Source organism: Aedes aegypti, chromosome 1, assembly GCF_002204515.2.
Source record: "Aedes aegypti strain LVP_AGWG chromosome 1, AaegL5.0 Primary Assembly, whole genome shotgun sequence".
Taxonomy (NCBI): Eukaryota; Metazoa; Arthropoda; class Insecta; order Diptera; family Culicidae; genus Aedes; species Aedes aegypti.
This window is the reverse complement of record NC_035107.1, coordinates 285,393,026-285,414,756: the sequence shown is the minus strand read 5'-3', so window position 1 is coordinate 285,414,756 and position 21,731 is coordinate 285,393,026. Positions and strand designations below refer to the sequence as shown.

The following is a 21,731-nucleotide window of genomic DNA, read 5'->3' as shown; positions in this document are numbered from 1 at the left end:
ACACAAGCACACAATTCACAAAACACATACTCACATTTGTAACGTTCTTCTCAATATTTGTGTGGGGAACGTCACTTTTTGCGCCCTACGAAATGACAAAATTCGAATGAAATTGTTTGTTCCCTCAAGTCATTGCGGTAAATATTTGTATTTTACTAAGCAATGTGTTGTACTACAACTACAACTTGTAGTTGACAGTGGCACAATTTCTGTATTCATTAACTGAATTTTGGCTTAGAATTGCAACTCCTACAGGGCACTTTTTACTGAATCGACCCCTTTTAATCATCAATATGATGTTTGAGGCCGGAAACATATGTTGACACAAATTATTTAGGGCTTAAATTGATTGCATATTTTCAGGCTAATTGGCCTTGACCATCAATCTTGTGATTTCCGAGAATCAATTACCTGTACATTTGTAAGGTTCTGGTTTATTTTCAGCTAGAGCTTTATGCATTTTACGGACATATATTTAATAAACACACATTCAACAATTACCATTTATGGCGATGAAAACAATCGTAATAAGCTTTTAGGCAAATCCTTGAAAACCTTGTAGGAATTACAGGAGACTGTTCAATGGTGGTGTTCTGAATAAATTTCTGAGCTTTCAGGAGGAAGGACTTTGAAGGAATATAATCGTCATAGAAGATGATTTATTTAAAACTACAGTGAGATCCTTACATAGGCAGCTGGATTTTTTTCTTGATTCACTTTGGCAGTGGCCACAATATACGTCGTATCAACTTCAACTTCACTCTGTATTGTTGAGCAATACTTTCTTTTTATATTTTCAGAAAATTCCCTAATAATTCCCTAATAAAAAATTCGATCTGGGGCTTTTCCTGAAACATCTTCCAGGAAGTCGCATGATATTCTTTCATATTCATTGAAGCCTCTGGAGTTCGGAGTTCAATCATAAGTAGAATCCTCAGAAAATTCCAGAAAGAATACCTAAAGGAGCTCTTAAGGGCGGAATCTTTAAAAATTCGTGGGAAAATCTTCTGTGAAATTCCTAGTGGAATCTCTGAAAGTACTGGATGCTTCATGCTGGAGCACGTCCTGTAAACGATCCCTACACTCGCAGCTTATTTTCGAACTAACTCACCACTCAGAATTATCACTGAATCATTTTCGACTTCGATATACTTTTAACTCATTTTACACTATTTCTCAACTTATTCTCGGCTTGACTCAACTCGCCATTAGCTAATTTCCAATACAGTTTTATTTAATTTTCGACTCGCTTTCATTTCACTCTCAACTCAATCTCTCCTTCTCATTTAATTTTGGACTCATCTGTAAAATTGGCTCATGAGTTTTCTCACGCCTTTCATTTCATTCGGTCTTTCGACGCTTATAACTTGGCTCGATATACTCTCAATTTAATCTGAAACCATATCAGCCTTATTAACGCACTCTCGACCTATGCACATCTTACTTTCAGCTCATTCTTGTTACTTTAAAAACAAGCTCTTGGCTCAATACCCAAAATATCTTGACTAATCTTCGACTCTCGTGTCTCATTGTAGACTGAATTGTGACTTTCAATCGACTCAATTTGTAATCACTTTTCACTCAATCGTGATTCATTCTAAACTCTCTCGAAAATCATTTTCAACTCACATCCGATTTGCTCTTGTTGCACTTTCATATCAATCTTTACTCGTTTTCATCTGTCAACTTATTGTTATCTAGATTCTCCTCATTCCTAAGCGACTCACTATTGGCTAACTATTGGCTCAATCTTGATATATTATTGACCCACTCTTCATACTTTGTTAACTCAATTCACATTCGACTCGTTTTCGACTCATTCTCGACCGGTTCTCATCACACTTCATCTTCCTCTTGACTCACTTTCAACCCATTGGAAAACTTTTGAAGTAATCTTTAGAGGAATCCCTACACAAATTGTTGGGGTAATCTCTAGCGGAATTGAAAAGAACCGGAAAATTCTAACAATATTCTATGAATCTGAAGAATGTCTTGGATTATTGATATTATAAAATACATACAGTTTTACATATAGTTTTTTTTATGAAATAGCTTACTCATCTAATAGGATTTAATCCTGCATGAAAATCTAACCGTTTGCTTTGAATAACTAATCGAATGTTCGTTGTGCGTTTCGCTGCCTGCAGCAATCCGAAATCCCATCGCCAACAACATCTCATGCAAATGTCTATCTCTTTCTCTCACCCCTTAAACACACAGTTCACAAAACCCACCGGGAAGAACTGGACGGTTCCTTGTGGTTGTTGAGCAAGATCCTGACCCTGTTGCCGGAATTGATCGCCCGGCGTTGGCAGGTGCACTCGTTAGGTCGTATTCTGGCAAAACTGCTCCATTATGGAAACAGCGTCAAACTGCGACGGGAAGGTGTCCGGTATTTCCTGCTATGGTACCAAGCTCTCGGGGACAATGCACCGCCCTTTGTTGATGGCATGTTCACAGAGTTGGTCCCCGGGCTGACCGTGCCGCAAAAGGGCAAAACGGGCCCTCTGTCGTCCGATTCGGAGTACATCGCCACCACGGACATTCTGAACCATCCGAACATGAAGGGCGAACTTGGCGGATCGGTATTCCACGATACCGGTGCACATCCGGTAAAGTCACCGGAGATTCAACCTTTGATCCCTCCCAGCTCCAGCGAACGGACGGCGGCACCCGACCCGAGGGATGGCCTAGAAATCCTTCTGGACTGCATGGTCCAGTCCAGTGGTTGTCTCAAATGGCGGGACAACAATCCCCAGAAACACATCCGAACCCTAAACTTTTTGTTGACGAAGTTTCGGGAACAATACCTTCCCGTATTCTGCCCCAGCTTTGACTACTCCACCTCCATCTACGAACCCAAGCTGGACCTGCCTGCCATGCGAAACATCTCCAAGCGTGAAGAGGTGATGAGCTCCTGCATTGTAGTGTTGGTGATCTGGATCGCTAAATACACCCACGAACGACACGTTAGCTCCAAGCTGGACAACCTCCAGATCGACGAGGAGGTCGTTGGAGAGAGTGCATCACTCTTGTCCAATCTGCGCCACATGGGTTACACACAAACCCAGCTGGTTCGAGACGTGCTCTACTCCAGTCGGGAAACCATCAACTTCGTTCACGAGATCTATCGGCAAGCTTTCCTGATGTCCTTCACCTCCAAGAGTCAGATCGAAGCCATGCGGATCGCGATCTCCGTCTACCGGGATTGGATGAGTACGATTCCTCCGCCACCGTTCCTCTTGGAGCCAGACACCAGCGAAGCGTCACTCTCCGGTAGTTCAGTAGACGTTCAACAACCCGGCGCCAGACCAACCAACCAACGACTTCGAACGGACTCCTATCTGGGGGCAATCTCCAAAGAAAACGTCATCATTCGGGCCGGTCTGCAGAACGTCTTGCAGGTTTTCGTGACCAATGCGGTGAACGTGTTCATGATCAACACTGCCCACTTGAACATCCACTTCCAGTCCAAGACCAACAGCGATGGTTTCGCAACGCCGCTGGACGAACAGACCGACATCTGCAAACGGGTGCTGAACATCTACCGGACGATGGTCATGAAGACTCGCATGGAGGCCAGGACTTGGGAACAGCTGCTGCTCGTTTTGCTACAGGTGAGACTGATCTTGACTTCGTCAATTGTAGGTTCCTCATCTCCCCTTCTTTTCATTTTAGGTTACTTCCGTGATCCTGCAGAACTCCCCACCAAACGCCAAAAAGAACAACCTAGGCGGTCGCCTAGCGCAACCCATCTTCCAAACTCTGATCGTGACTTGGATCCGGGCTCACACCAACGTCGTCGTAAATCCGGGTCTGTGGGACAAGTTCCTCAAGGTGTTGTCATCGCTAACCCACCGGGAGGAGCTGATCGTCGAGTGGGACAAAACCATGCAGACGCTGACGCGGGTTCTGGCTCGCCAGGTGTACAACATAAACCTGTCGGATCTGCCGCTGGATCGCCTTGCCGAGCAGAAGGGTAAGCGAAAGCGTGGAACGCCTTCCAACTGGACCCAGAGCTCCACGGTGAGTCAGAATGACAAGCCGGACAACATCATCGCTCAGTGTATCAACAATGGGAAAACGTCCGCTGAAGAGGTGTCCGGTGATGATGGTCGAGTTCCCGGACAGGGCCATTCGGTGAGGTCGATTCCAGGGACGCCTTCGCTGAACCGAAGTTACAGCGAAGGTAGTTTGGCACCCTTCAGGAAGTCGAGAGCTCGGCGGAGAATTCGCAACAAGCATCAGGGGCAGAATTCACAACAGCACGTGGCGGCGCTTCCGATGAATGTTGAACACTCCTTGAACCGCATGCTGTCGCACGCAGGGGGCGGTCTAAGTATCAGCAATGAAAACCTGGACATCTCCAGGTTTTCGCAGTGTGACGAATCACTGGTAATGGGCGTTCCGACGCTGCGGAGAGCTCTGTCTCTGGATTCGATTCGGCCTATGGCGAACAAGAACCGGGGAAATGTAGGCAACGATACGGACAGCTACCGCTGTGGATCCCGAAGTCCATCTCCGACGGCATCCAGTGGAATTGAAAGTGGTTCGATCAAGGATTCTCCGATGCAGATCGACGTACTGACGGCAGATAACTCCAGCATCGACACACAAGATGAGAATAGTGCCGTCTCGGCTGACAGGAGGTCTATTCTGGCGGGAGGGACAGCTCGGGGTTGGCTTCCAGATGTAGCAGCGGTGATGTGGCGGAGAATGCTGGGAGCTTTGGGTGACGTCAACAAAATTCTGAACCCAAAGCTCCACGCCCAGGTGTTTCAGTACCTTGTAAACATGACAGAGAGTTTGATCAAGATTCGGATGAATCAAGGCATATCTCTCGACGGTCAACCGATTCCTGTCCCGCAGAATCTGGTTCCGCCGGTCGCCTTGGTAGCTCCCTGGTGCTACGGAGCACTCACCCTAGATGGGCAGTACAGTCATGGAAAGCTGTACGCTATGCAGCTGTTATGTACAATCGTCAAAAGTGGAGCGTGCTTGGGCAACAACCAGTTCCCATTGTTCTACCATGCCCTCCATCAAGCCCTCTCCGGAGAGGACCGTGCAATGGCCTACACTGCGTTACGGTACCTTGGTGGGCCCAGATTTCTTAGCCTACTTCTTCCCGGGCATACCCTTCTTCTCCTAGATCTAGTACACGCATCTACAATTGTCCTCACATCTTCCGAAACGGGTTCCCATGCTCCTAGGGCACAAGTGGCTGGTCTTCTCGGTTCCCTCCTGTGTTTCCCCAAAACATCCCTTCCAGGCCCTGTCCTACAACCTTCCGAGCCTAACATCGACCTCATGGAATGTCCCGATCTCCAAGAGCACGTACTTAACATAGTTCTGCGTTGTGCTCGTCGGGAACCTACAGCCAAAGCACGCTCCATCGCCATTGCATCTCTCGGTCAGTGGATCCTCCAAAACCTTACAAATCCGTCCAATCAGTCCAACGCTCAAACATCCACCGCCGAGTCCTCCTTCAAACAGCGATTCCCACAACACCACTCCAGCTCTCCAAACCAATCCCGCGAAGACGTTGCCGTAAACCCCCGTATACGAGAGGCCTTCCAGGTGATCCTCCAAGCGCTACAGTTCAAACACCGCACCATCGCACGACTTGCATCCGAAACGCTGAAGCTCTGCGCCGAACAAGGCCGCCGAATCGAACGGATAGATCGTCTACCGCAGCTCATCATCGACACCCTCTGCCTGTCCCTTGAAATCCAGAACGTTCCGCATCCCAAGGAGTCCGACAAAACCGTATTGACGTCCCTGCTCCTAACGCTCGGCGAATTCTGTATGTCGTTCTCCGTGCAAACCCTGCAGCGACCGAAGGCTCCCGAATCGGACGAACCTCTGATTCAGGTGGTGTTCAAAGTGCTGTACAAGATCGCCATGGGCATCCACAACGGCGAACGGATCAAGCTGTTCACAACGGACGAAGACTTCGATATGACGATCACTGTAGACGACGTGCGGGAACAGAGTTCCTCGATGGAACCCTCATACCAAACGTCCGAGTCCGTCGCCAGCTGCCAGTCGGCGATACGCCTCTGTGCCAAAACTGTGGCAATGCATTTAATCACCAACTTGGGCCACTTCCCGATGGGAATCGGGGCAACGAGACTGAGTTCGCTTGTTGACGAGCAGGATGATCTGACAAGTGGAAGCACAACTACGCTACAGCGGGAGAACTCCGTACTGAGCAATAGGGACTCTATGGATTTGGGGGCGAACCAGGTGCTGGCTTCGCCGAATTTGCAGCTGTTGATGCTGAGCTCTGAACTGGTGGCCAGCTTCATTGAGTTACCGGCGTTGAAGTTACCTGGAGGAGGAGCGACTGCCGGATTGATCACGGCCAACAGGCAAGTCCGGTTGCTGCTCCGGGACTTGAATGGTAAAGCTTGTTGGGATGCATCGATACTGTACAAAGAACCAAGTCCTGCCGGCGAAGACAACAGCCGACTTATGAAAGACAATTCGCCATCTGTTGAAAAACACAATTCTACATTCCAACTACGAGGCGGCCATGGGTCATCGCGAATGTTCCCGGGTGTTGCCGCATCTATCGATCCCATGACTTCTACCGTAGGACTTCCAATGGCTCCTCTTCGGCACACGCTTCGACATCGACCCGTCCATCAGTTACCAGTTGCCAAGGACTTGGCACCTGATCTGGACCAACTAGACGATCTGCTGCAGTACATCGGGTATACCAGTCCCGAGTGTCTGGATGCGAATGGTTCTCCCTTGAATACGGCTGGCCCGTCACCTCTGGGACCACCCCTAGAAGGTCAAACCATTTCCATCATCCTGAACCAGCGAGCGATCGAAACCGAGTACATCGCCCGGCAGAACGCTGCCGTCGGCCTTCTCGGGGAATCTCCGGCGTACAGCTTTGGCGGATCCGTTGGCTACACTTCCTTTATCGATGACAGCGCCGCTCCAACTGCGATCGGATCCAGCGGAACACTGGCAGCAAGCCGGTTCAACACTTCACAGACCGGAAGCGATCGGACAACGACGAGTAGTAGCAACCTCGATACGAAACCATTCCAATTCGGACGAATCCTGTTCAGTCAGCTCGGACTTGCCGGCTGGGAACGTCGCAAGCGGACCCATCTGCTGCAGCGAACGGACAAGCTGCTTCGGGAACTGCGCAATCTGGACAATCAGAAGTGCCGCGAAACGCACAAAATGGCTGTGATCTATGTGGCCAACGGGCAGGAAGACAAGAACAGTATTCTGCGCAATTCCTGTGGAAGTAGCACTTACGAGATGTTCGTGTCTGCGCTGGGATGGGAGGTTGAGTTGGAGTCTCACAATGGGTTCTTGGGAGGACTTCCCCGACAGGGATGCGGCCAAACGGCACCGTACTATGCGACGCCCTTCCTGGAGGTGATCTACCATGTGTCGACTCGAATGCCCACGGACACTCCGGAAGCGATTCTGAACAAGACTCGGCACCTGGGCAACGATGAGGTGCACATCGTGTGGAGTGAACACAACCGGGACTACCGAAGGGATATTCTGCCGACGGAGTTCTGCGACGTGCTGATCGTGATCTATCCGCTGAAGAGCGGCCTGTTCAGGGTGACGGTCAACAAGAAGCCGGACGTTCCGTGGTTCGGTCCGCTGTCCGACGAGGTCGTGGTGGGTGGCTCCTGTTTGGCCAGTTTGGTTCGGGCATCGGCGATCAACGCGAGTCGCGCCAAGAGGACTTCCCTGTCGCTGTACCAGCAGTAGTAAGTTTCATGAAGTTCAAGTTGTTGAATCATTACTAAGGTAATTCGTCTTATTTCAGTTATGAGGAACGGAATCGTTCGCTGGACACGGTGGCGATGCGCCACAAGGAGAACAACACATTCGAGGACTTTACGGCGCGGATATTCAGTCCGATACCTCCACAGGGCACGGTTACCGGCGGCGGTATGGCGTTGGGTGGCGCTGGAGGATCGGCGGCGTTGAATGCTCCACTGGCGGCGGCACTGATCGATCACCACAGCCGGACGTCGTCGAAAAGTGAGTATTGAGGTGGTGAGGACTGGGAACTGGGAACAACCTTGAAGATTGCGTAGATCAGTGGTGCTCATGCGGGAATAATTAAGGTCATCCATCTGGGCTGTGGATCGCATAAATATCATACAATTGTTGTAACAATGGAATTGAGAATTGCTAGTGCGATTCCTAACAGCTTCATGAACATTTTGCCGTATTGTGATTTGAGCATTTTCAATGGAATTCTTACGGAATTTGGGAATTTCTATGAGAATTGCGATAATTTCCAGCAGATGTTTTTTTGTAATCTGTGTCGGATTTTGTGGACTTCTGAAAAGTACGAGATTTATTCCAGTGAAATTGTAGGTTTCCTGTAAATTTTTCTCAAATTAGGTATTTTCAAAGATTATTGCGAGATTACATTTACGTTGAGGAATTTTCAGTTAGATTTTGTTGATACTGTTGGAATCGAAGTAATCCATTATAGAAATAACCAAGTATAGTATGTCATAATATTTGTACATTTAATAAAATTTTCATTTTACTATCGTTACTCAACCTATCAACCTCAACAATCTGAGGGAGTCTATAGTGGCTACCAGGTGGAAAGAGCACTTTGAAGAATTTGCTGAACAGAGATAACATTAGCGCGTCTGAAAACAGATTATTCGTTAGCGACGATGAACAAGCTGTGGAGCCCCCGACGCAAGATGAGTTTTAAAAGGCAATCGTAGAGTTTAAGAACAGTACGGCTGCTCCTGATATGGCTAACGAGCTTCTGACCCAAATTTTTAAGCACGGTAGTGAGCAGCTGTACGAAATACGGCACCGTATTCTATTGAGGACATGGGAGGAAAAAGAACTGTCTGCTAGCTGGCTGGAGGGCCTCATTTGCCCTGGGACACAGACTGGAGTGCGCCATTTACCGAGGAATAACGATTCTCAATTCGGCGTGCAAAATAATGTCACGTATTCTGTTCAACAAATTAAGGCCGCTAGAGGAGTCCTTCGTCAGTGACTACCAAGATGGTTTTCGTAAGGGCCGATGAACAACGGATAGCTTCCGCGAATTCAACTTGCAGACTCACCATGTGTTTATTGATTTCGAGGCGGTGTACGATTCAGTGAAGAGAAATGAGATATGGCACATAATGATAGAACATGGTTGTCCGACGAAACGGATTAGGCTGATTCGTTCAACGTTAGATGGATCGAAATCAAGTGTGCGTTTTGCAATTTGCGCTTTCGAATCTTTTGTTCAACATTGCCTTCAAAGAAGCTATTAGGAGAGCCGGCGTGCAAAGAAGCGGTACCATCATCACGCGGTCGCATTATGCATTATGCGACTGGAACTGCTTCAGGACCGAGTCCAGTGGAGGAGAATTATCCATTCGGCGTAGATTCAACGTAGCGGATTGTAGCCCATCAAGTATATATAAGTAAGGTTATGAGCCTAAATAAACGGGACATAGCAGGTTTTCTTTAAAAGAAGTAGCGACGCTCTTTCCGTAATAGTGAATTTCCGACCCGTAGAAGCTGGAAGCGGAACAAGATCGGGATCAAGCGAAGCGCCTTTAGATCGACGAGTCGTGCGGACCGCTGGAAGCAGTCTTGCCTTGACGGTGGAGAAGCTAAAGAGTAGAGAAAACTACGTGACGTGGACATTCTCAATGAAAACTACCCTTATCCGAGAAGCCACATGGAGCGTGGTAGAGCCTCGCGAAAATGAGATCGTCGATGAAGACATAAGCCGAGAGCGTGGTCCACCATCAGTCTCAGTGTCGAGAAGATCAACTACAGCCTGGTGATGGACGCTGCGGACGCATAACAGGCTTGGGACTAGCCGAAAAGGCGGCGTCCATTTATTACGTAACGCTAAAATTGGAAATTTTTGACCCCCTCCCCCCCCCCTCCGTAACGCTTTTTGTATGAAAAGTTTTAAATTTTTGGGAGCCCAGATAGCCGTAGCGGTAAACGCGCAGCTATTCAGCAAGACCAAGCTGAGGGTTGTGGGATCGAATCCCACTGGTCGAGGATCTTTTCGGGTTGGAAATTTTGTCGACTTCCCAGGGCTTAGAGTATCTTCGTACCTGCCACACGATATACGCATGCAAAAATGGTCATTGGCATAGTAAGCTCTCAGTTAATAACTGTGGAAGTGCGCATAAGAACACTAAGCTGAGAAGCAGGCTCTGTCCCAGTGAGGACGTAACGCCAGAAAGAAGAAGAAGAAGATGAGCCGTAACGCTTGAGCCTACTCCCCCCCTCCCCATAGAGCGTTACGTAATTTGTGATATTCGAAGATACTCGGAGCAACGGCAATGGTACACCAATCAAAACTGGAGCGACGGAAGTTTGACTTCGCAGTCGATCAAGAGCGTTTTCATGGGATACGCTGAAGATACGAAGGGCTACAATCCGGGTGTACAGTCCGAAGAATGACAAGATTATCATTAGCCGTGACCTCATCTCTGTCAATGAATTCGGTGCCCAGCCGGATCCAGTCGAATTTGTCGAGATTGAATTTCCAGAGTTGATCGCAATCCGGTCAAGTCGGAGGTAATAACCGAGGAATCGGCTTCGGGAAGAGCAAACACGATGGCAGATGGATCTGTGAGTAGTTCATTCGACCAGCTCGTAAACGCAGACATGGTCGTCGTCGTGACGAAAATGCGTTCCCACCGAAATCTGTAGGCCCAGGTAATCCAAAGCATGAGTTTAAGTGTAGCGGCCGAAGCCCACGAGATCAACGGATCATGGGAGCTTCAAGAGCTACCGAAGCACCGGAAAGCCATCCAGAATAAGTGGGTATTTACCACCAAACGAGGTGTCGATGGGCAGATCGAGCGGTAGAAGGGCCGCTTGGTTGTGAAGGGATTGTTCAGAGATCGGGCATCGATTTCGAGGACGTTTACGCATCAGTGGTGATTCGGTACCTGATGGCGACTGCGGCCTTGCCTTTGGAGATTGATCAGATGGACGCCGTAACTGCCTTCTACAAGGAAATTTACATGGAGCAACCCAAGGAATTTACCGTTGATCCGACCAGGGTCTGTAGACCGACGAAGGCCATGTACGGATTGAAGCAATCCAGCCGGGTGCCAATCAGCAGCTGGATACGGCCACCGAGAATTCCGTCTAGAGCGGTCGAAAGTGGATGGATGCCTTCATTTCAAGATTGGAGGAGGCAAATTGCTGCTCTTGACTGTGTACGTGGACGATTCTTTACTGTTCAGCAACAACAAGAAGCTGGAGATGGTCTTGAAAAAGTTCATGTGCGGACGATTCCGTATGAAGGACCTCGGCGAGGCGAAGTAGTGCTTGGGCCTGTAGAGTAGAAGAAATCTAGTTGGAGGTAGGGTGTATCTCGACCGGGAAAATTATATCGATTCGATGCTGGAGAAGTTCTAAATGGCGAATTGCTATGTCATGGCTACGCCGTTTTATCCGGATTGAGGTTGGACAAGTCGATGTGTCCGAAAATGAAGCAAGAAGAAGACGACATGAAGGATGTATCCTACATGGAAGCTATCGGATGTTCGATGTACTTATCCCAGGTTTCGAAACCCGACATCAGCTACGCGGCAGATGCAACAAGCCAGTATAGCAACAATCCAAGATAGAAGCAGTCATAAGAATCTTCCGATATCTACCAGGTGCCGCTGGCAATCGTTTATGCTACGGGAAGGAAAAATGTTAATAAAATGTTCATTCCAGTATCGTTACTCATCCTGTTGAGAAGTTTTCCAATTCCGATAGATACCTGCAAATTCCTAATTAAAGACTGGACTCGGAAAAAATTAGACACACAACAATGATCACCAAAAATTCATTTTCAATCGGATACTACTCTAATTTTTAGGAATTCAACAACTATATATTAGCTATGTTTTGGCATAATTTAATTATTAAATTTCATCCCTCTGCTCATGAGATTTTGGGCGAGGCTTTCCCTATATTTCTTACACAATTTCTCCCAGTTTTCTTCAAAGCTTCCGCAAAGTTTTTCCGCTTCAACTTTTTCTTCATTATCGCTCAATTTTTTTTTTTGATCTGGCGAAGTTCTGGTGTATTTGGCGGGTTCGCCTCCTTCGGGACCACATTAACGCCCTTCGAAACGTACTAATCCATTACAGACTTGGCGTAATGGCACGAAGCGAGCTCCGGCCAGAACAGCGTGGGATCACTGTGAGAGTGGAGGAAAGGCAGCTAGCGCTTCTGCAAGCATTCCTCTCGATAAATCTGCCGGTTGTATCGAACGGCCTGCTGTACCGTCCGCGCTCGCAGATCGCCTGCCACAATAGGTATTTATTCGCGAATTTGTCCATCTTTTCTTCCGAAACATTTCCAGAATCTCCATGCGGGATGTACCGACAAAAAACTCGAGGCCGGGGATTTGTTTGGTGTCCGCCTTGATGTATGTTTTGTCGTCCATGACGAGACTGTTTGGCTTGATCAGCCCCTCACGGTACAGCTTCCGCGCACGCAATTTGGCCAGCGTGTTTTGCTTGTCAGTCCGGTTTGGCACCTTCCTGACCTTAAAAACTCGTATTCCAGCCCGCTTCATGGTCTGCTGGACGAACCACTTTGACAAATTGACCTTTTTGGTCTCGTCTCGGGTGTAACTGCTTTATCTTCCGCGCCTTCTCTGGGTATTTCGTTTATCGGTTTTCGGCCACTTCCAGCGCGCTGCTCGATGGTTTCGTCTCCTGGAACATCTTTCATAACGCGGGACACGTCGGTGGAACGGTGGATTCCAAGCCTTCCATCTGTGCGACTGAGAAGGATTATCGATCAGCGCGTCCAAGATTTGCTGGCATAGCTCTTCTTTTTTTTCTCTCTCGCTTTGGCGCAGACCTGTTTGGTCCATAACAATCAAGTCTTGTGATTGTGACAACATATCGTCACTTAAACGTTACTTAACGACCGATGTCAAAAATAATTTTCCCTCATTTTAGTGCCGGGTAAAAGTGCAATTGTCATATCATATTAATTTTTCGTTAATTTTTTGTTTTGTCCAAGAATCGGTGTTTCTACTTCAAACATTAATTTTAGTTTCTCCAATGAATGAATGTTTGTGCCAGCTAGAACAATAATCAAATCTTCTCTATTAATTAGTACCGGATATTTATTGCGAATAGTATCAAATTTAGGACAGTGGTGTAATATGTGAATGATGTCTTCCTTTTCATTGCAGTGTTCACAATTATCATTCGTAGTTAGACCCCAATTTTTAAGTCGATCCTTCGTTGCTAAATGTCCTGTCCTTAGTCGATTAATAGTAATAGTGTGCTGTGTTGGAAGTCTTATTTCAGAAAACCATGGTCTTTGGTTAACGTCTTGTGCAATTTGGTAGTGGTAAATGCCTTTTTCTTCGGATATTGTTTTGTATCTTTGATTCCAGTAACATTTAGTTTCTATTTTCAAGTTCAAAATCAAATCATCTTTAGTTAACTGTGTATTTTCAACATATTGTCTATTTGTACCTAACTTTGCTGCTAAATCCGCCCTCTCATTTCCTACTAATCCTGAGTGAGAAGGTACCCATTGAATTGTTATTCTTTCTATTTGTGATTCATGTATATCTTTTTTCAATTTTGCTACCAAAAAGTTATCATTTGTTGCATTGTTATTAATAAGCTGTGCTGAACTTTTAGAGTCAGTTAAAATTACTGCCGTTTTAATATTTTTAGTTTTGAGATATTCTACCGCTTTCAAAATTGCAAATATTTCTGCGTTCATAATTGTATATTGCGTTTTTAATCTTCCACTGTACGAAGTTTTCTCTTTACTGTCGTATATTCCATATCCTGTTTTACCTTCTATTTTCGAACCATCCGTGTAAATTTTGTAATCTTCTTTGTATTTTTGTGAAATCAATTCAATTGCCATTTGTTTTTGTATAGCTGTTGATGTTTCCTTTTTCCTCAAATTGTCTATTTCTGTGAATACTTTTCATTTTATGGTGTTTTCAACCGGTATTTTAAACCCTAATTGAATTAAGTGAAAGTTGTTAATCGAAGCAATTTTTTCTAAATAAGAACATTGATTCGGCAACTCGTCGGATGCAATAAAAAATTGTAAAAATTTAGACAATGGCGTATTCTGGTAGTATAATATTTTAATAATTTCCTTCAATGTTAAATATTCTGCTCTTTCCTTTAAAGGCAATACACTTTCCGCTAATATTACGTGATTTGGCGTCGATCGCAATAACGCATACATGTTCGTATGTATAAATGTTGTACAGTTTCAAGTTTGGCAAATATTGTTTTTGGTGCTTTAGCAATTATTGATATTCCATAATCTAAATGTGGCTGTACTATGGCTTTAACTACTTTAGACATAGTTTCAGGATGGGCTCCGTTTTTACGTTTTCCGATCATTTTTAAAATATTAATTTTCTTTTTAGCTTTAACTACTGTTGAATTAATATGTGTTTTATAATTTAATTTATGATGATAGGGTTATTATTTATGTTAATATGTATATTTGGATGAAACTTATTTGTAAAAACAAGTGTAGCACATTTATCTGGATTGACTACCATACCGAGACTATTAAGTTTTTCAACAATTTCTGCTAGGAAGATCTTTTTAGTTGCTAATTGTAGATTTTTTGCTATTACAATCGCGGTGAAATCATCAGCAAATTGAATTAAAATTTCATCATCTTTAACTAAAGTATGGAGTTCCGTGGTATGAATATTAAAAAGAATAGGAGATAAGGGGTAACCTTGAGGTAGCCCCTTATTCGTTGAAGCTGATATAACATTCCCATCGTTAAGAATCAATTTTGTATTTCTTCTCTTCAAGTAATAATAAATCCAATTAGTGATAGGTGCTGGTACTTCAATTGCTAATTGTCTTGAAAGTAAAATTTTAACATCAACGTTATCAAAGGCTTTTGTTAGGTCTAAAAAGGTGACAATTACAACTTCACCATCTCTTTTTGCTTTATGGACATTTGAAATAAGTGTATTGACACAATTAATTGCAGACGTTTTAGTTTTAAAACCAAAAGAATAAGCGGGTATGACATTGTTCGATTCCAGAAAAGTATTTAATTGTTTTTTAACTATAAAATTAATTATTTTCAGAATTACAGAAAGCATAGATAGAGGTCTGTAAGAACTTACATTATTTGGATATTTTGATAGTTTTAAAATTGAGACTATTTTTATATCTCTCCAATTGTCCGGGATGTCCCCGCTGTTGACAACAAGGTTCAGTAATTCTACTATTCTGATTAATAATGCAGGATTGATATTTTTAAGGATATGAATGAAATTTCGTCCATTCCTGGACAGGAGTGATCTTTCTTGGAATGAATTAATTGTACTACTTCATTGCTTGTAATAGATATTTTATCGTCTGTTATTGTGGGTGTGAAACCTAATTCTGTAACTACATCTGGAAAATTTTCTTCCATGAATTCATTTGCCATTATTGTATCATTTAATAATTGCATGTTATTTTTACTTGGAAAACCGCCACTTATTCTTCTGACTGTATTCCATAAGCTTCTTTGATCCATATCCGGGTTTATTGTTTCTATTAATTTGTTCCAATTTTTTCTTGATTCCCTACGTATAGTTTGTTTAAGTTTAGCTTTGGATTTTTTAAATTTCATCAAATTCTCATATGTTTGATTTCTGAAGTATTCTATCAAGTGATTGTTTTTAATTTTATATAATCTATCAATTTCATCATTCCACCATGGTTTTGGAAAATGCTTTTTATTTTTAGGAATAAATTTTGCATCGTTAATATGTTGTTTGATTTTTAGTATGAGTTGATATTGATTATTGATTTCTTCCGGATTTATTTGGTTAATGTTTTCAATTGCTTTTTTCTTATTTAAAATTTCTTTATTAATAGAGTATTGTTTTGCTGCATTTTGAATTTCAAATATTATAATTTTATGATTACTTTCTATTTCTTCATCGATAACTTTCCATTCTATTTTTCTTTCAATATCTGGTGTAACTATGGTTAAGTCTACAGTCGAGGTTGTTGTGTTTGATGATTTTATTAGAGTAGGTGTTTCATCATTTAGAATAACAAGGTTAGTCATGTCAATAGAAATATTAGTAGTAGAACGCTAGTAGCGCTGTTGTCACAAAACTGATTTTAATTATTCTTACCTTTAATTATGGTTTTTCATTGTTTGTTCAATGCCTTGTCGTTGTTTATGTTTTTATAATTAATTTGACACTTTGATGCCCGGTACTCAGGCTGTCAGTTCGTGGCAAACTAGATGTTGGTAACACGAACAGCAGCGACATTAGCATTCTTAGGTTAATGCTTCTACTGTCATGTCTATTAAACTTGAAAGTAGTTTACCTCTTGCGCAATCGAAAATTTTACGAGTCTCTAGTGGTCTTATACTTGTTATGTTATGTTATGTTGTACGAGTTTCAGATTTCTGTACTGGTCCATGATGTGCCTGTGGGTTTGAATTATTTTCTTGTGTTGTTCCTCGTGCTACTGTAATTACCGGATTTGCAATAGATTTCATTCCATTCATTATTTCTGTTAGCAGTGTTTGTGCATCTTTGGATTGTTTACCTGATTTAATTAGTTGATTATTGCTAGAAATGGTTTCTTGAATAGTTTTTATTTTGTCCATTATTGTGTCCAGATTTAGTTGATTAGTTCTGTCTTGACGCGATTAACTATTTCTTCAATATTAGTATTCGGGTTTGCGTTTGAAATTAAATTTTGAGGTTGTTTGTGTACCGTATCCTGATTTGAGGTTCGAGGTGGCAATGTTGGGAATTCCTGAATTGAATTAATTGCTGGTTTCAATCGATCTTGAACGGATCTGTTTCGAGGAAACTTCATGTTTGCCTCAGCAAACGTCAGCTTCTCTCTGGCCATTACCTGAAGAATCATATCCTGTCTTACTCTTTCTGGACAATTTCTGTCATTAGCTTTATGGTTACCGTTACAATTTACGCAAGTTGGAGCATCCCAGCAAACTTCACTTTCGTGATCCAACCCACATACAACACATCTCGGTTTCGAACTCCTGCATGTCCTAATCCTATGTCCAAATCTCCAGCATCTGATGCACAGCTTTACTGGGAAAACGTAAAAGTCAACCTTAGCAAGCATTCCGTAAATCGCAATCTCTTCCGGAAGCACCTGTCCTTCAACATAAATTTTTATGGAATATGTTGGCACGAGCACGTTATTACCTTCTACCTTCTTCATCTTGTTTATTCTATCGATCTTGGTCACTCTCTTATTTCCTGCATTAATGTTATCAAGTATTTCCTCTTCTGATATTGTAGGTGGTACGTTACGAACAACTCCTATTGTCTGTTTGAGCATGTTGGGAATGTAGATGTTGATTTTGAAATTGTCTCTCAACAATGCCGAATTAAGCAATACTTCGGCGTCCTTAGGTTTGTTAAACGTAATTCTGAACCTTCCAAAACCTGCACTTTTGAGCTCCTTGTACTGCTTAATCCCGACATTGTGAAGAATCTTAGCGAGCAACATTGGGTGTAATCTGTTTATCTTCTTTGTTTTGTCGTTCAATAAAGAAAACTGTGTGCACATTATTCTTTTCCCATAGAGCTTAGTGACATTTGAACACACGTAGACTAGCATACGCTCGTCATACACAGTTTGTTTTTGTTTTCCTCAAAGAAACTTGCACACGCTTTCCAGACTCATCAAAATGCATATGGAAATATAACCTAATTTGAAAAACTTATACCCGGATTCTGGGTGTTTTTCGAGACAGAGTGCATATTGTTTTCCTCTAAGGTTCACAACTACATCTACACCAGGGCAGCCAAACCATTGGGCGTGATAATCACTATTGACCTAGATTTAGTGTGTCATTTGCGGTTTTATTTCTCTCCCTCTTCGAACTGGTGTCACGTGATTCTCGAATGTCTTGAGCTTGTATGTGTGTCGTTTTAGGTTGTTGTGTTTGTGGTTGTGTAAGATCTTTTGTCGTGTTTTTGGTCTGTTTCTGTGTTCGTGTTTGTTGCGTTGCACTTCCGGTGCCCGTCATGTTGTCATCTGTGATCATTTCAATTCCTGTCGATTTTCCACCATTTTCTTTTTTGCGTCCCATTTCTGTCTGTAGTCGCTTTTCCTTTTCTTTCTTTCTTCAATAGTCTTACCTTCGGAAATCGAGAGTCTCTCGATTTCTATTCCATTATCCACACCACCATTCATTCACAACTTACACTACTGTTTTTATTCTTGATAATTATGTACACCTTATTTCTAATTATCCTAACCGACACCACTTATGCTAATAAATTGGAGAAACTTAAAAGTAATGGAGTAATAAAAAAACGCGATCTTATTATATGCTATTTACACTTAACACCACTGGCATCCAAAAGATTGAAAATTTAACTTCGACTTTTTCACAACAGATTTCGCTTCCGCGGTAGCAAACCAAGACTTAGCTTTTACTTTCCACTGTTGCTGCGTTGCTAGTTGGTACGAGAATGATAGCTCTTCTTGTTTCGAATGCATCTTGAAAACAGCTTGACAGATCGCGATAATTTTGCACACATAAACATAACATTCTAAACTACCCAAAATGTCATTATTTTTAGCCACGCCATAAAAAGTTACATGACTTCACGGGCCACATTTATGGTTGTCGTGGGCCACATGCAACTTGCGAGTCGTAGTTTGAGCACCGCTGGCGTAGAATCCTTGTTACTAGTAGAAACTTCAGTATTTAACTGACTTCATAAGATGCTTTTACTTCTAAGAGTGTATATAAGATACTCCGAGAACAGATTCAGTTATATGATGTGTTGTGAAATGATCTAAATCTGAGTTGTAAAGATTGTAGATTTGTAGGTCTTCATTTCATGAAGTTCTTGGCGAATATCCTGCGAATACCTGCTCATAACATGTGAAGGCCCACATTGTAGAGCTGTTCTAATCAATTCCCAACCTTATCTTCAATCCCTCACGCAGCCTGGATCCACCACCCGGAAATGGTAGCAACCGCCCGGGAGGTCACCCAGCAGACGGTCATGGCCTCAAGCGGATCCTCCCTGGATCAGCCCTCGCCTCGACCCCTCCGTAAACTGCACCACACGTTCAAACCGAGCACTTCGACGGCGAAGCAACCGCCCAAGCTGTCGTCGGTCGCCATTACGACGGTACCCACCGGTGGAGCGGGTGGACTTCCCACCGCCCTGTCCCATCACCACTACCCGTCGTCGAGTGCTGCCACCCCGCCGGAGAGCCCCACCCTGCCGGGCCGAACCAAGTTCAAATGAGACTGGTGGTAGCTCCTGGCCAGTACCAGCAGCGAGGAAGACCTGTACCACACAGATCCGGCTTCACCGGAACACCTGCAGCAGCGGCAACCGCATCCGCCGGCGGCGCACCATCCCCACCACCATCAGTATCAGCCGGTGCGGGGCGCCATGGAAAAGGTTGGTATTTCCGGTTGCTTCTGCGGCAAGTGAATTCCGGACTTGTTGTAGCTTTAAATCACATCCACACACATACACTTACAGAGTAAAGTAATCAAAAATCAAGTATCAAAAATACGATTGTGAGAGATGATGGCGTCCATTTATTTTCTTTTATTATTAATCAAACCTAACTATAGTAACTTTATTGACACTGATTTATCGTCGTCCTGTTTTTTTTTTTGTTTAATTTTATAACTCTTTTAAGTTTTGTTGTATTCTATTTAAACCATTATATAATCTATTTGACAAGTTACAAATAACATCCATTAAGTTAGTTGATAGCTTTAACGAAGAAAAACACAATATTCTGCGAATAAAAAGTTCTAGCACACTCCAAAAGAAAATCCACCCTTTAATGAAGTATTGTAGGTTAATGTGGTTACAAGAAACATTTTCTGTTCCTCAAAGCAAGGAATTGTATTTATTACTCGAGGCAACTGTTTTCCGTTCGTTTTTTTTCCATACGTCCTTTCGCAAACCGAATGTTATTTATGAATACAAACAAAACGTGGAGATTGGTGAAAAAATCCTCCAACTAAACTGATGTTAATCTCTTTCTAATTAATTCGAAACACACGTAGATAAGAACGATTAATATGTCTATTTAAGTGACAAGATAATGCAGAAACCCTATTTAATTCGAATTGAGAAATGTAGACGGAGAGCGAAAACGTGGTGACTGGAAGATTTATACCAACCGTTATTATAACGCTGCTAGTAGGTATGAGAAAACGAAATTTAGCAAGGAGAAACGTAGACATTTTTGATAAGAATCTTTGAAACAAGCGCGAGCTCGATTGAAAAAAAGTAAGATAGAACTGAACAAGAGTATTTTTGGCTTTCGTTTTTACCAAATTCTTACACTTTTTGCGATAGAGAAAACCCAAATACAAAATCAAGCAGCTAAAACATAACCTTACACTTACTACTGCTACAGAGTTATAAAATGACGTTCGATGATAATTCCAACAACAGTTTGTAATTTGTTAACATTTCACCACAAAGTGATGGAAATACAAAATCAGAAAAAAAAAACGTAACTTCAATAAAACCTTTACGGCAAATGATTCCCATCATCAGGCTGAATGAAGCTCTAGGTGTTTTCTTTATTGCTTCTTTGCAGAACCGATGACAACGACCGTCGTGATGTATCACAGGAAGGCCATTGGGTCCGGAGCAAAGGTGACTAACTGACGAAGGTAAGTCGGACTCTTTCTGATGATCGGCCTGTTGACCTAGTCACATATAAGGATGTCTCCAAAATAGAAAAGCCTGTCGGAAGCCATTCTTTCCATTTCCCAACTTGACGGCAAGGACGTGGCCGACGTCGTTTTTATAATTTGATACTTTCGTAGTGCTAAAAGATCCAGATCCTCGGTGCTCGCTTCGCTACCTGATCAAAGCTAAACGTGAGAAAATGGAGTACAGGGAACATGGAAGTTGATGATCAAAAGGTGGAAGTAGCATCACGAAGAACATCTGAATAACACTGAAGACACAGTAATGAAGCATCAAAAGAATGAGAACGGAATAAATGACTACCCAGATATGATGAACAATGCTGTCCAATATTCTCCTACTAAAAATGGAGTTAAAATGCAATTCTACAGCTCAAATACAAGTCAGCAAAAAGGATAAGTTCCAGTACTTTGTGACAAACACATTACTAACGTCTAATGTAAAACAAGTTTTGGATCGATTCGGCGTCTTTCTGCAGGATAAGGCAAGCGTTTTAAAAATCCGTTGTCCCATGATTGCAGTCTATTCTGAGAACATGTGACAGACGTCGTTAAGGTCTACATAACGGATTTGGTAGCAAAATGCTGTTTGTCGCGATTCATGTCGACGACGTCACTTTTTCTATACAAGTCTTCAAAAAGTCTTCAACGATGGTCTCTAAATCAAGTCTCTTTTGTAACCAAAATGGTCTCTAAAGTTTGTTTTTCTTTTTCTGATTGCAGCAGACTCTAGAGGTAACAAACCTTCTAAGATTAAAATGCTACTATTGAACAGGTTTTTCCGGCATTTATTCATAAATTTCTCGAGGAAAGGCTTCCTTCTTTAAGTGATTTATCCAGTGATTTCTTCTGGAATACTTCCAAGGATTTCTCTAAAGATCACTCCAGAAATTCCTCTATAGTTTCCTTCATCAATCCTCCTAGGAGTTCATCCATAAATTTGTCCTGTAATTTTTAAAAGGGATTCTTAGAGGAATTTCCTTCACTTTTTTATAGAAGATCCAAGTAACATGCTA

General features: G+C 43.1%; 1 protein-coding gene across 4 annotated transcripts in view; it reads left to right on the top strand.

Annotated features, from left to right (window-relative positions):
• Positions 1-20,991, top strand: part of LOC5576528 (probable Rho GTPase-activating protein CG5521) — a 54,158-nt gene extending 33,167 nt beyond the window's left edge. For 2 of the 4 annotated variants that reach the window (XM_021838045.1, XM_021838044.1), the window contains 4 exons: positions 2,221-3,617; positions 3,679-7,751; positions 7,811-8,028; positions 18,969-20,567. In XM_021838045.1, the coding sequence (XP_021693737.1) occupies positions 2,221-3,617; positions 3,679-7,751; positions 7,811-8,028; positions 18,969-19,276 (5,996 nt within the window). In that variant the 3' untranslated portion in view covers positions 19,277-20,567. Of the gene's footprint in view, positions 1-2,220; positions 3,618-3,678; positions 7,752-7,810; positions 8,029-18,968; positions 20,568-20,600; positions 20,677-20,743 lie in introns of those variants that run through there. The other 2 variants (XR_002498703.1, XR_002498702.1) reach the window with 2 other exon arrangements.
• The last annotated feature ends 740 nt before the right edge of the window (positions 20,992-21,731 follow it).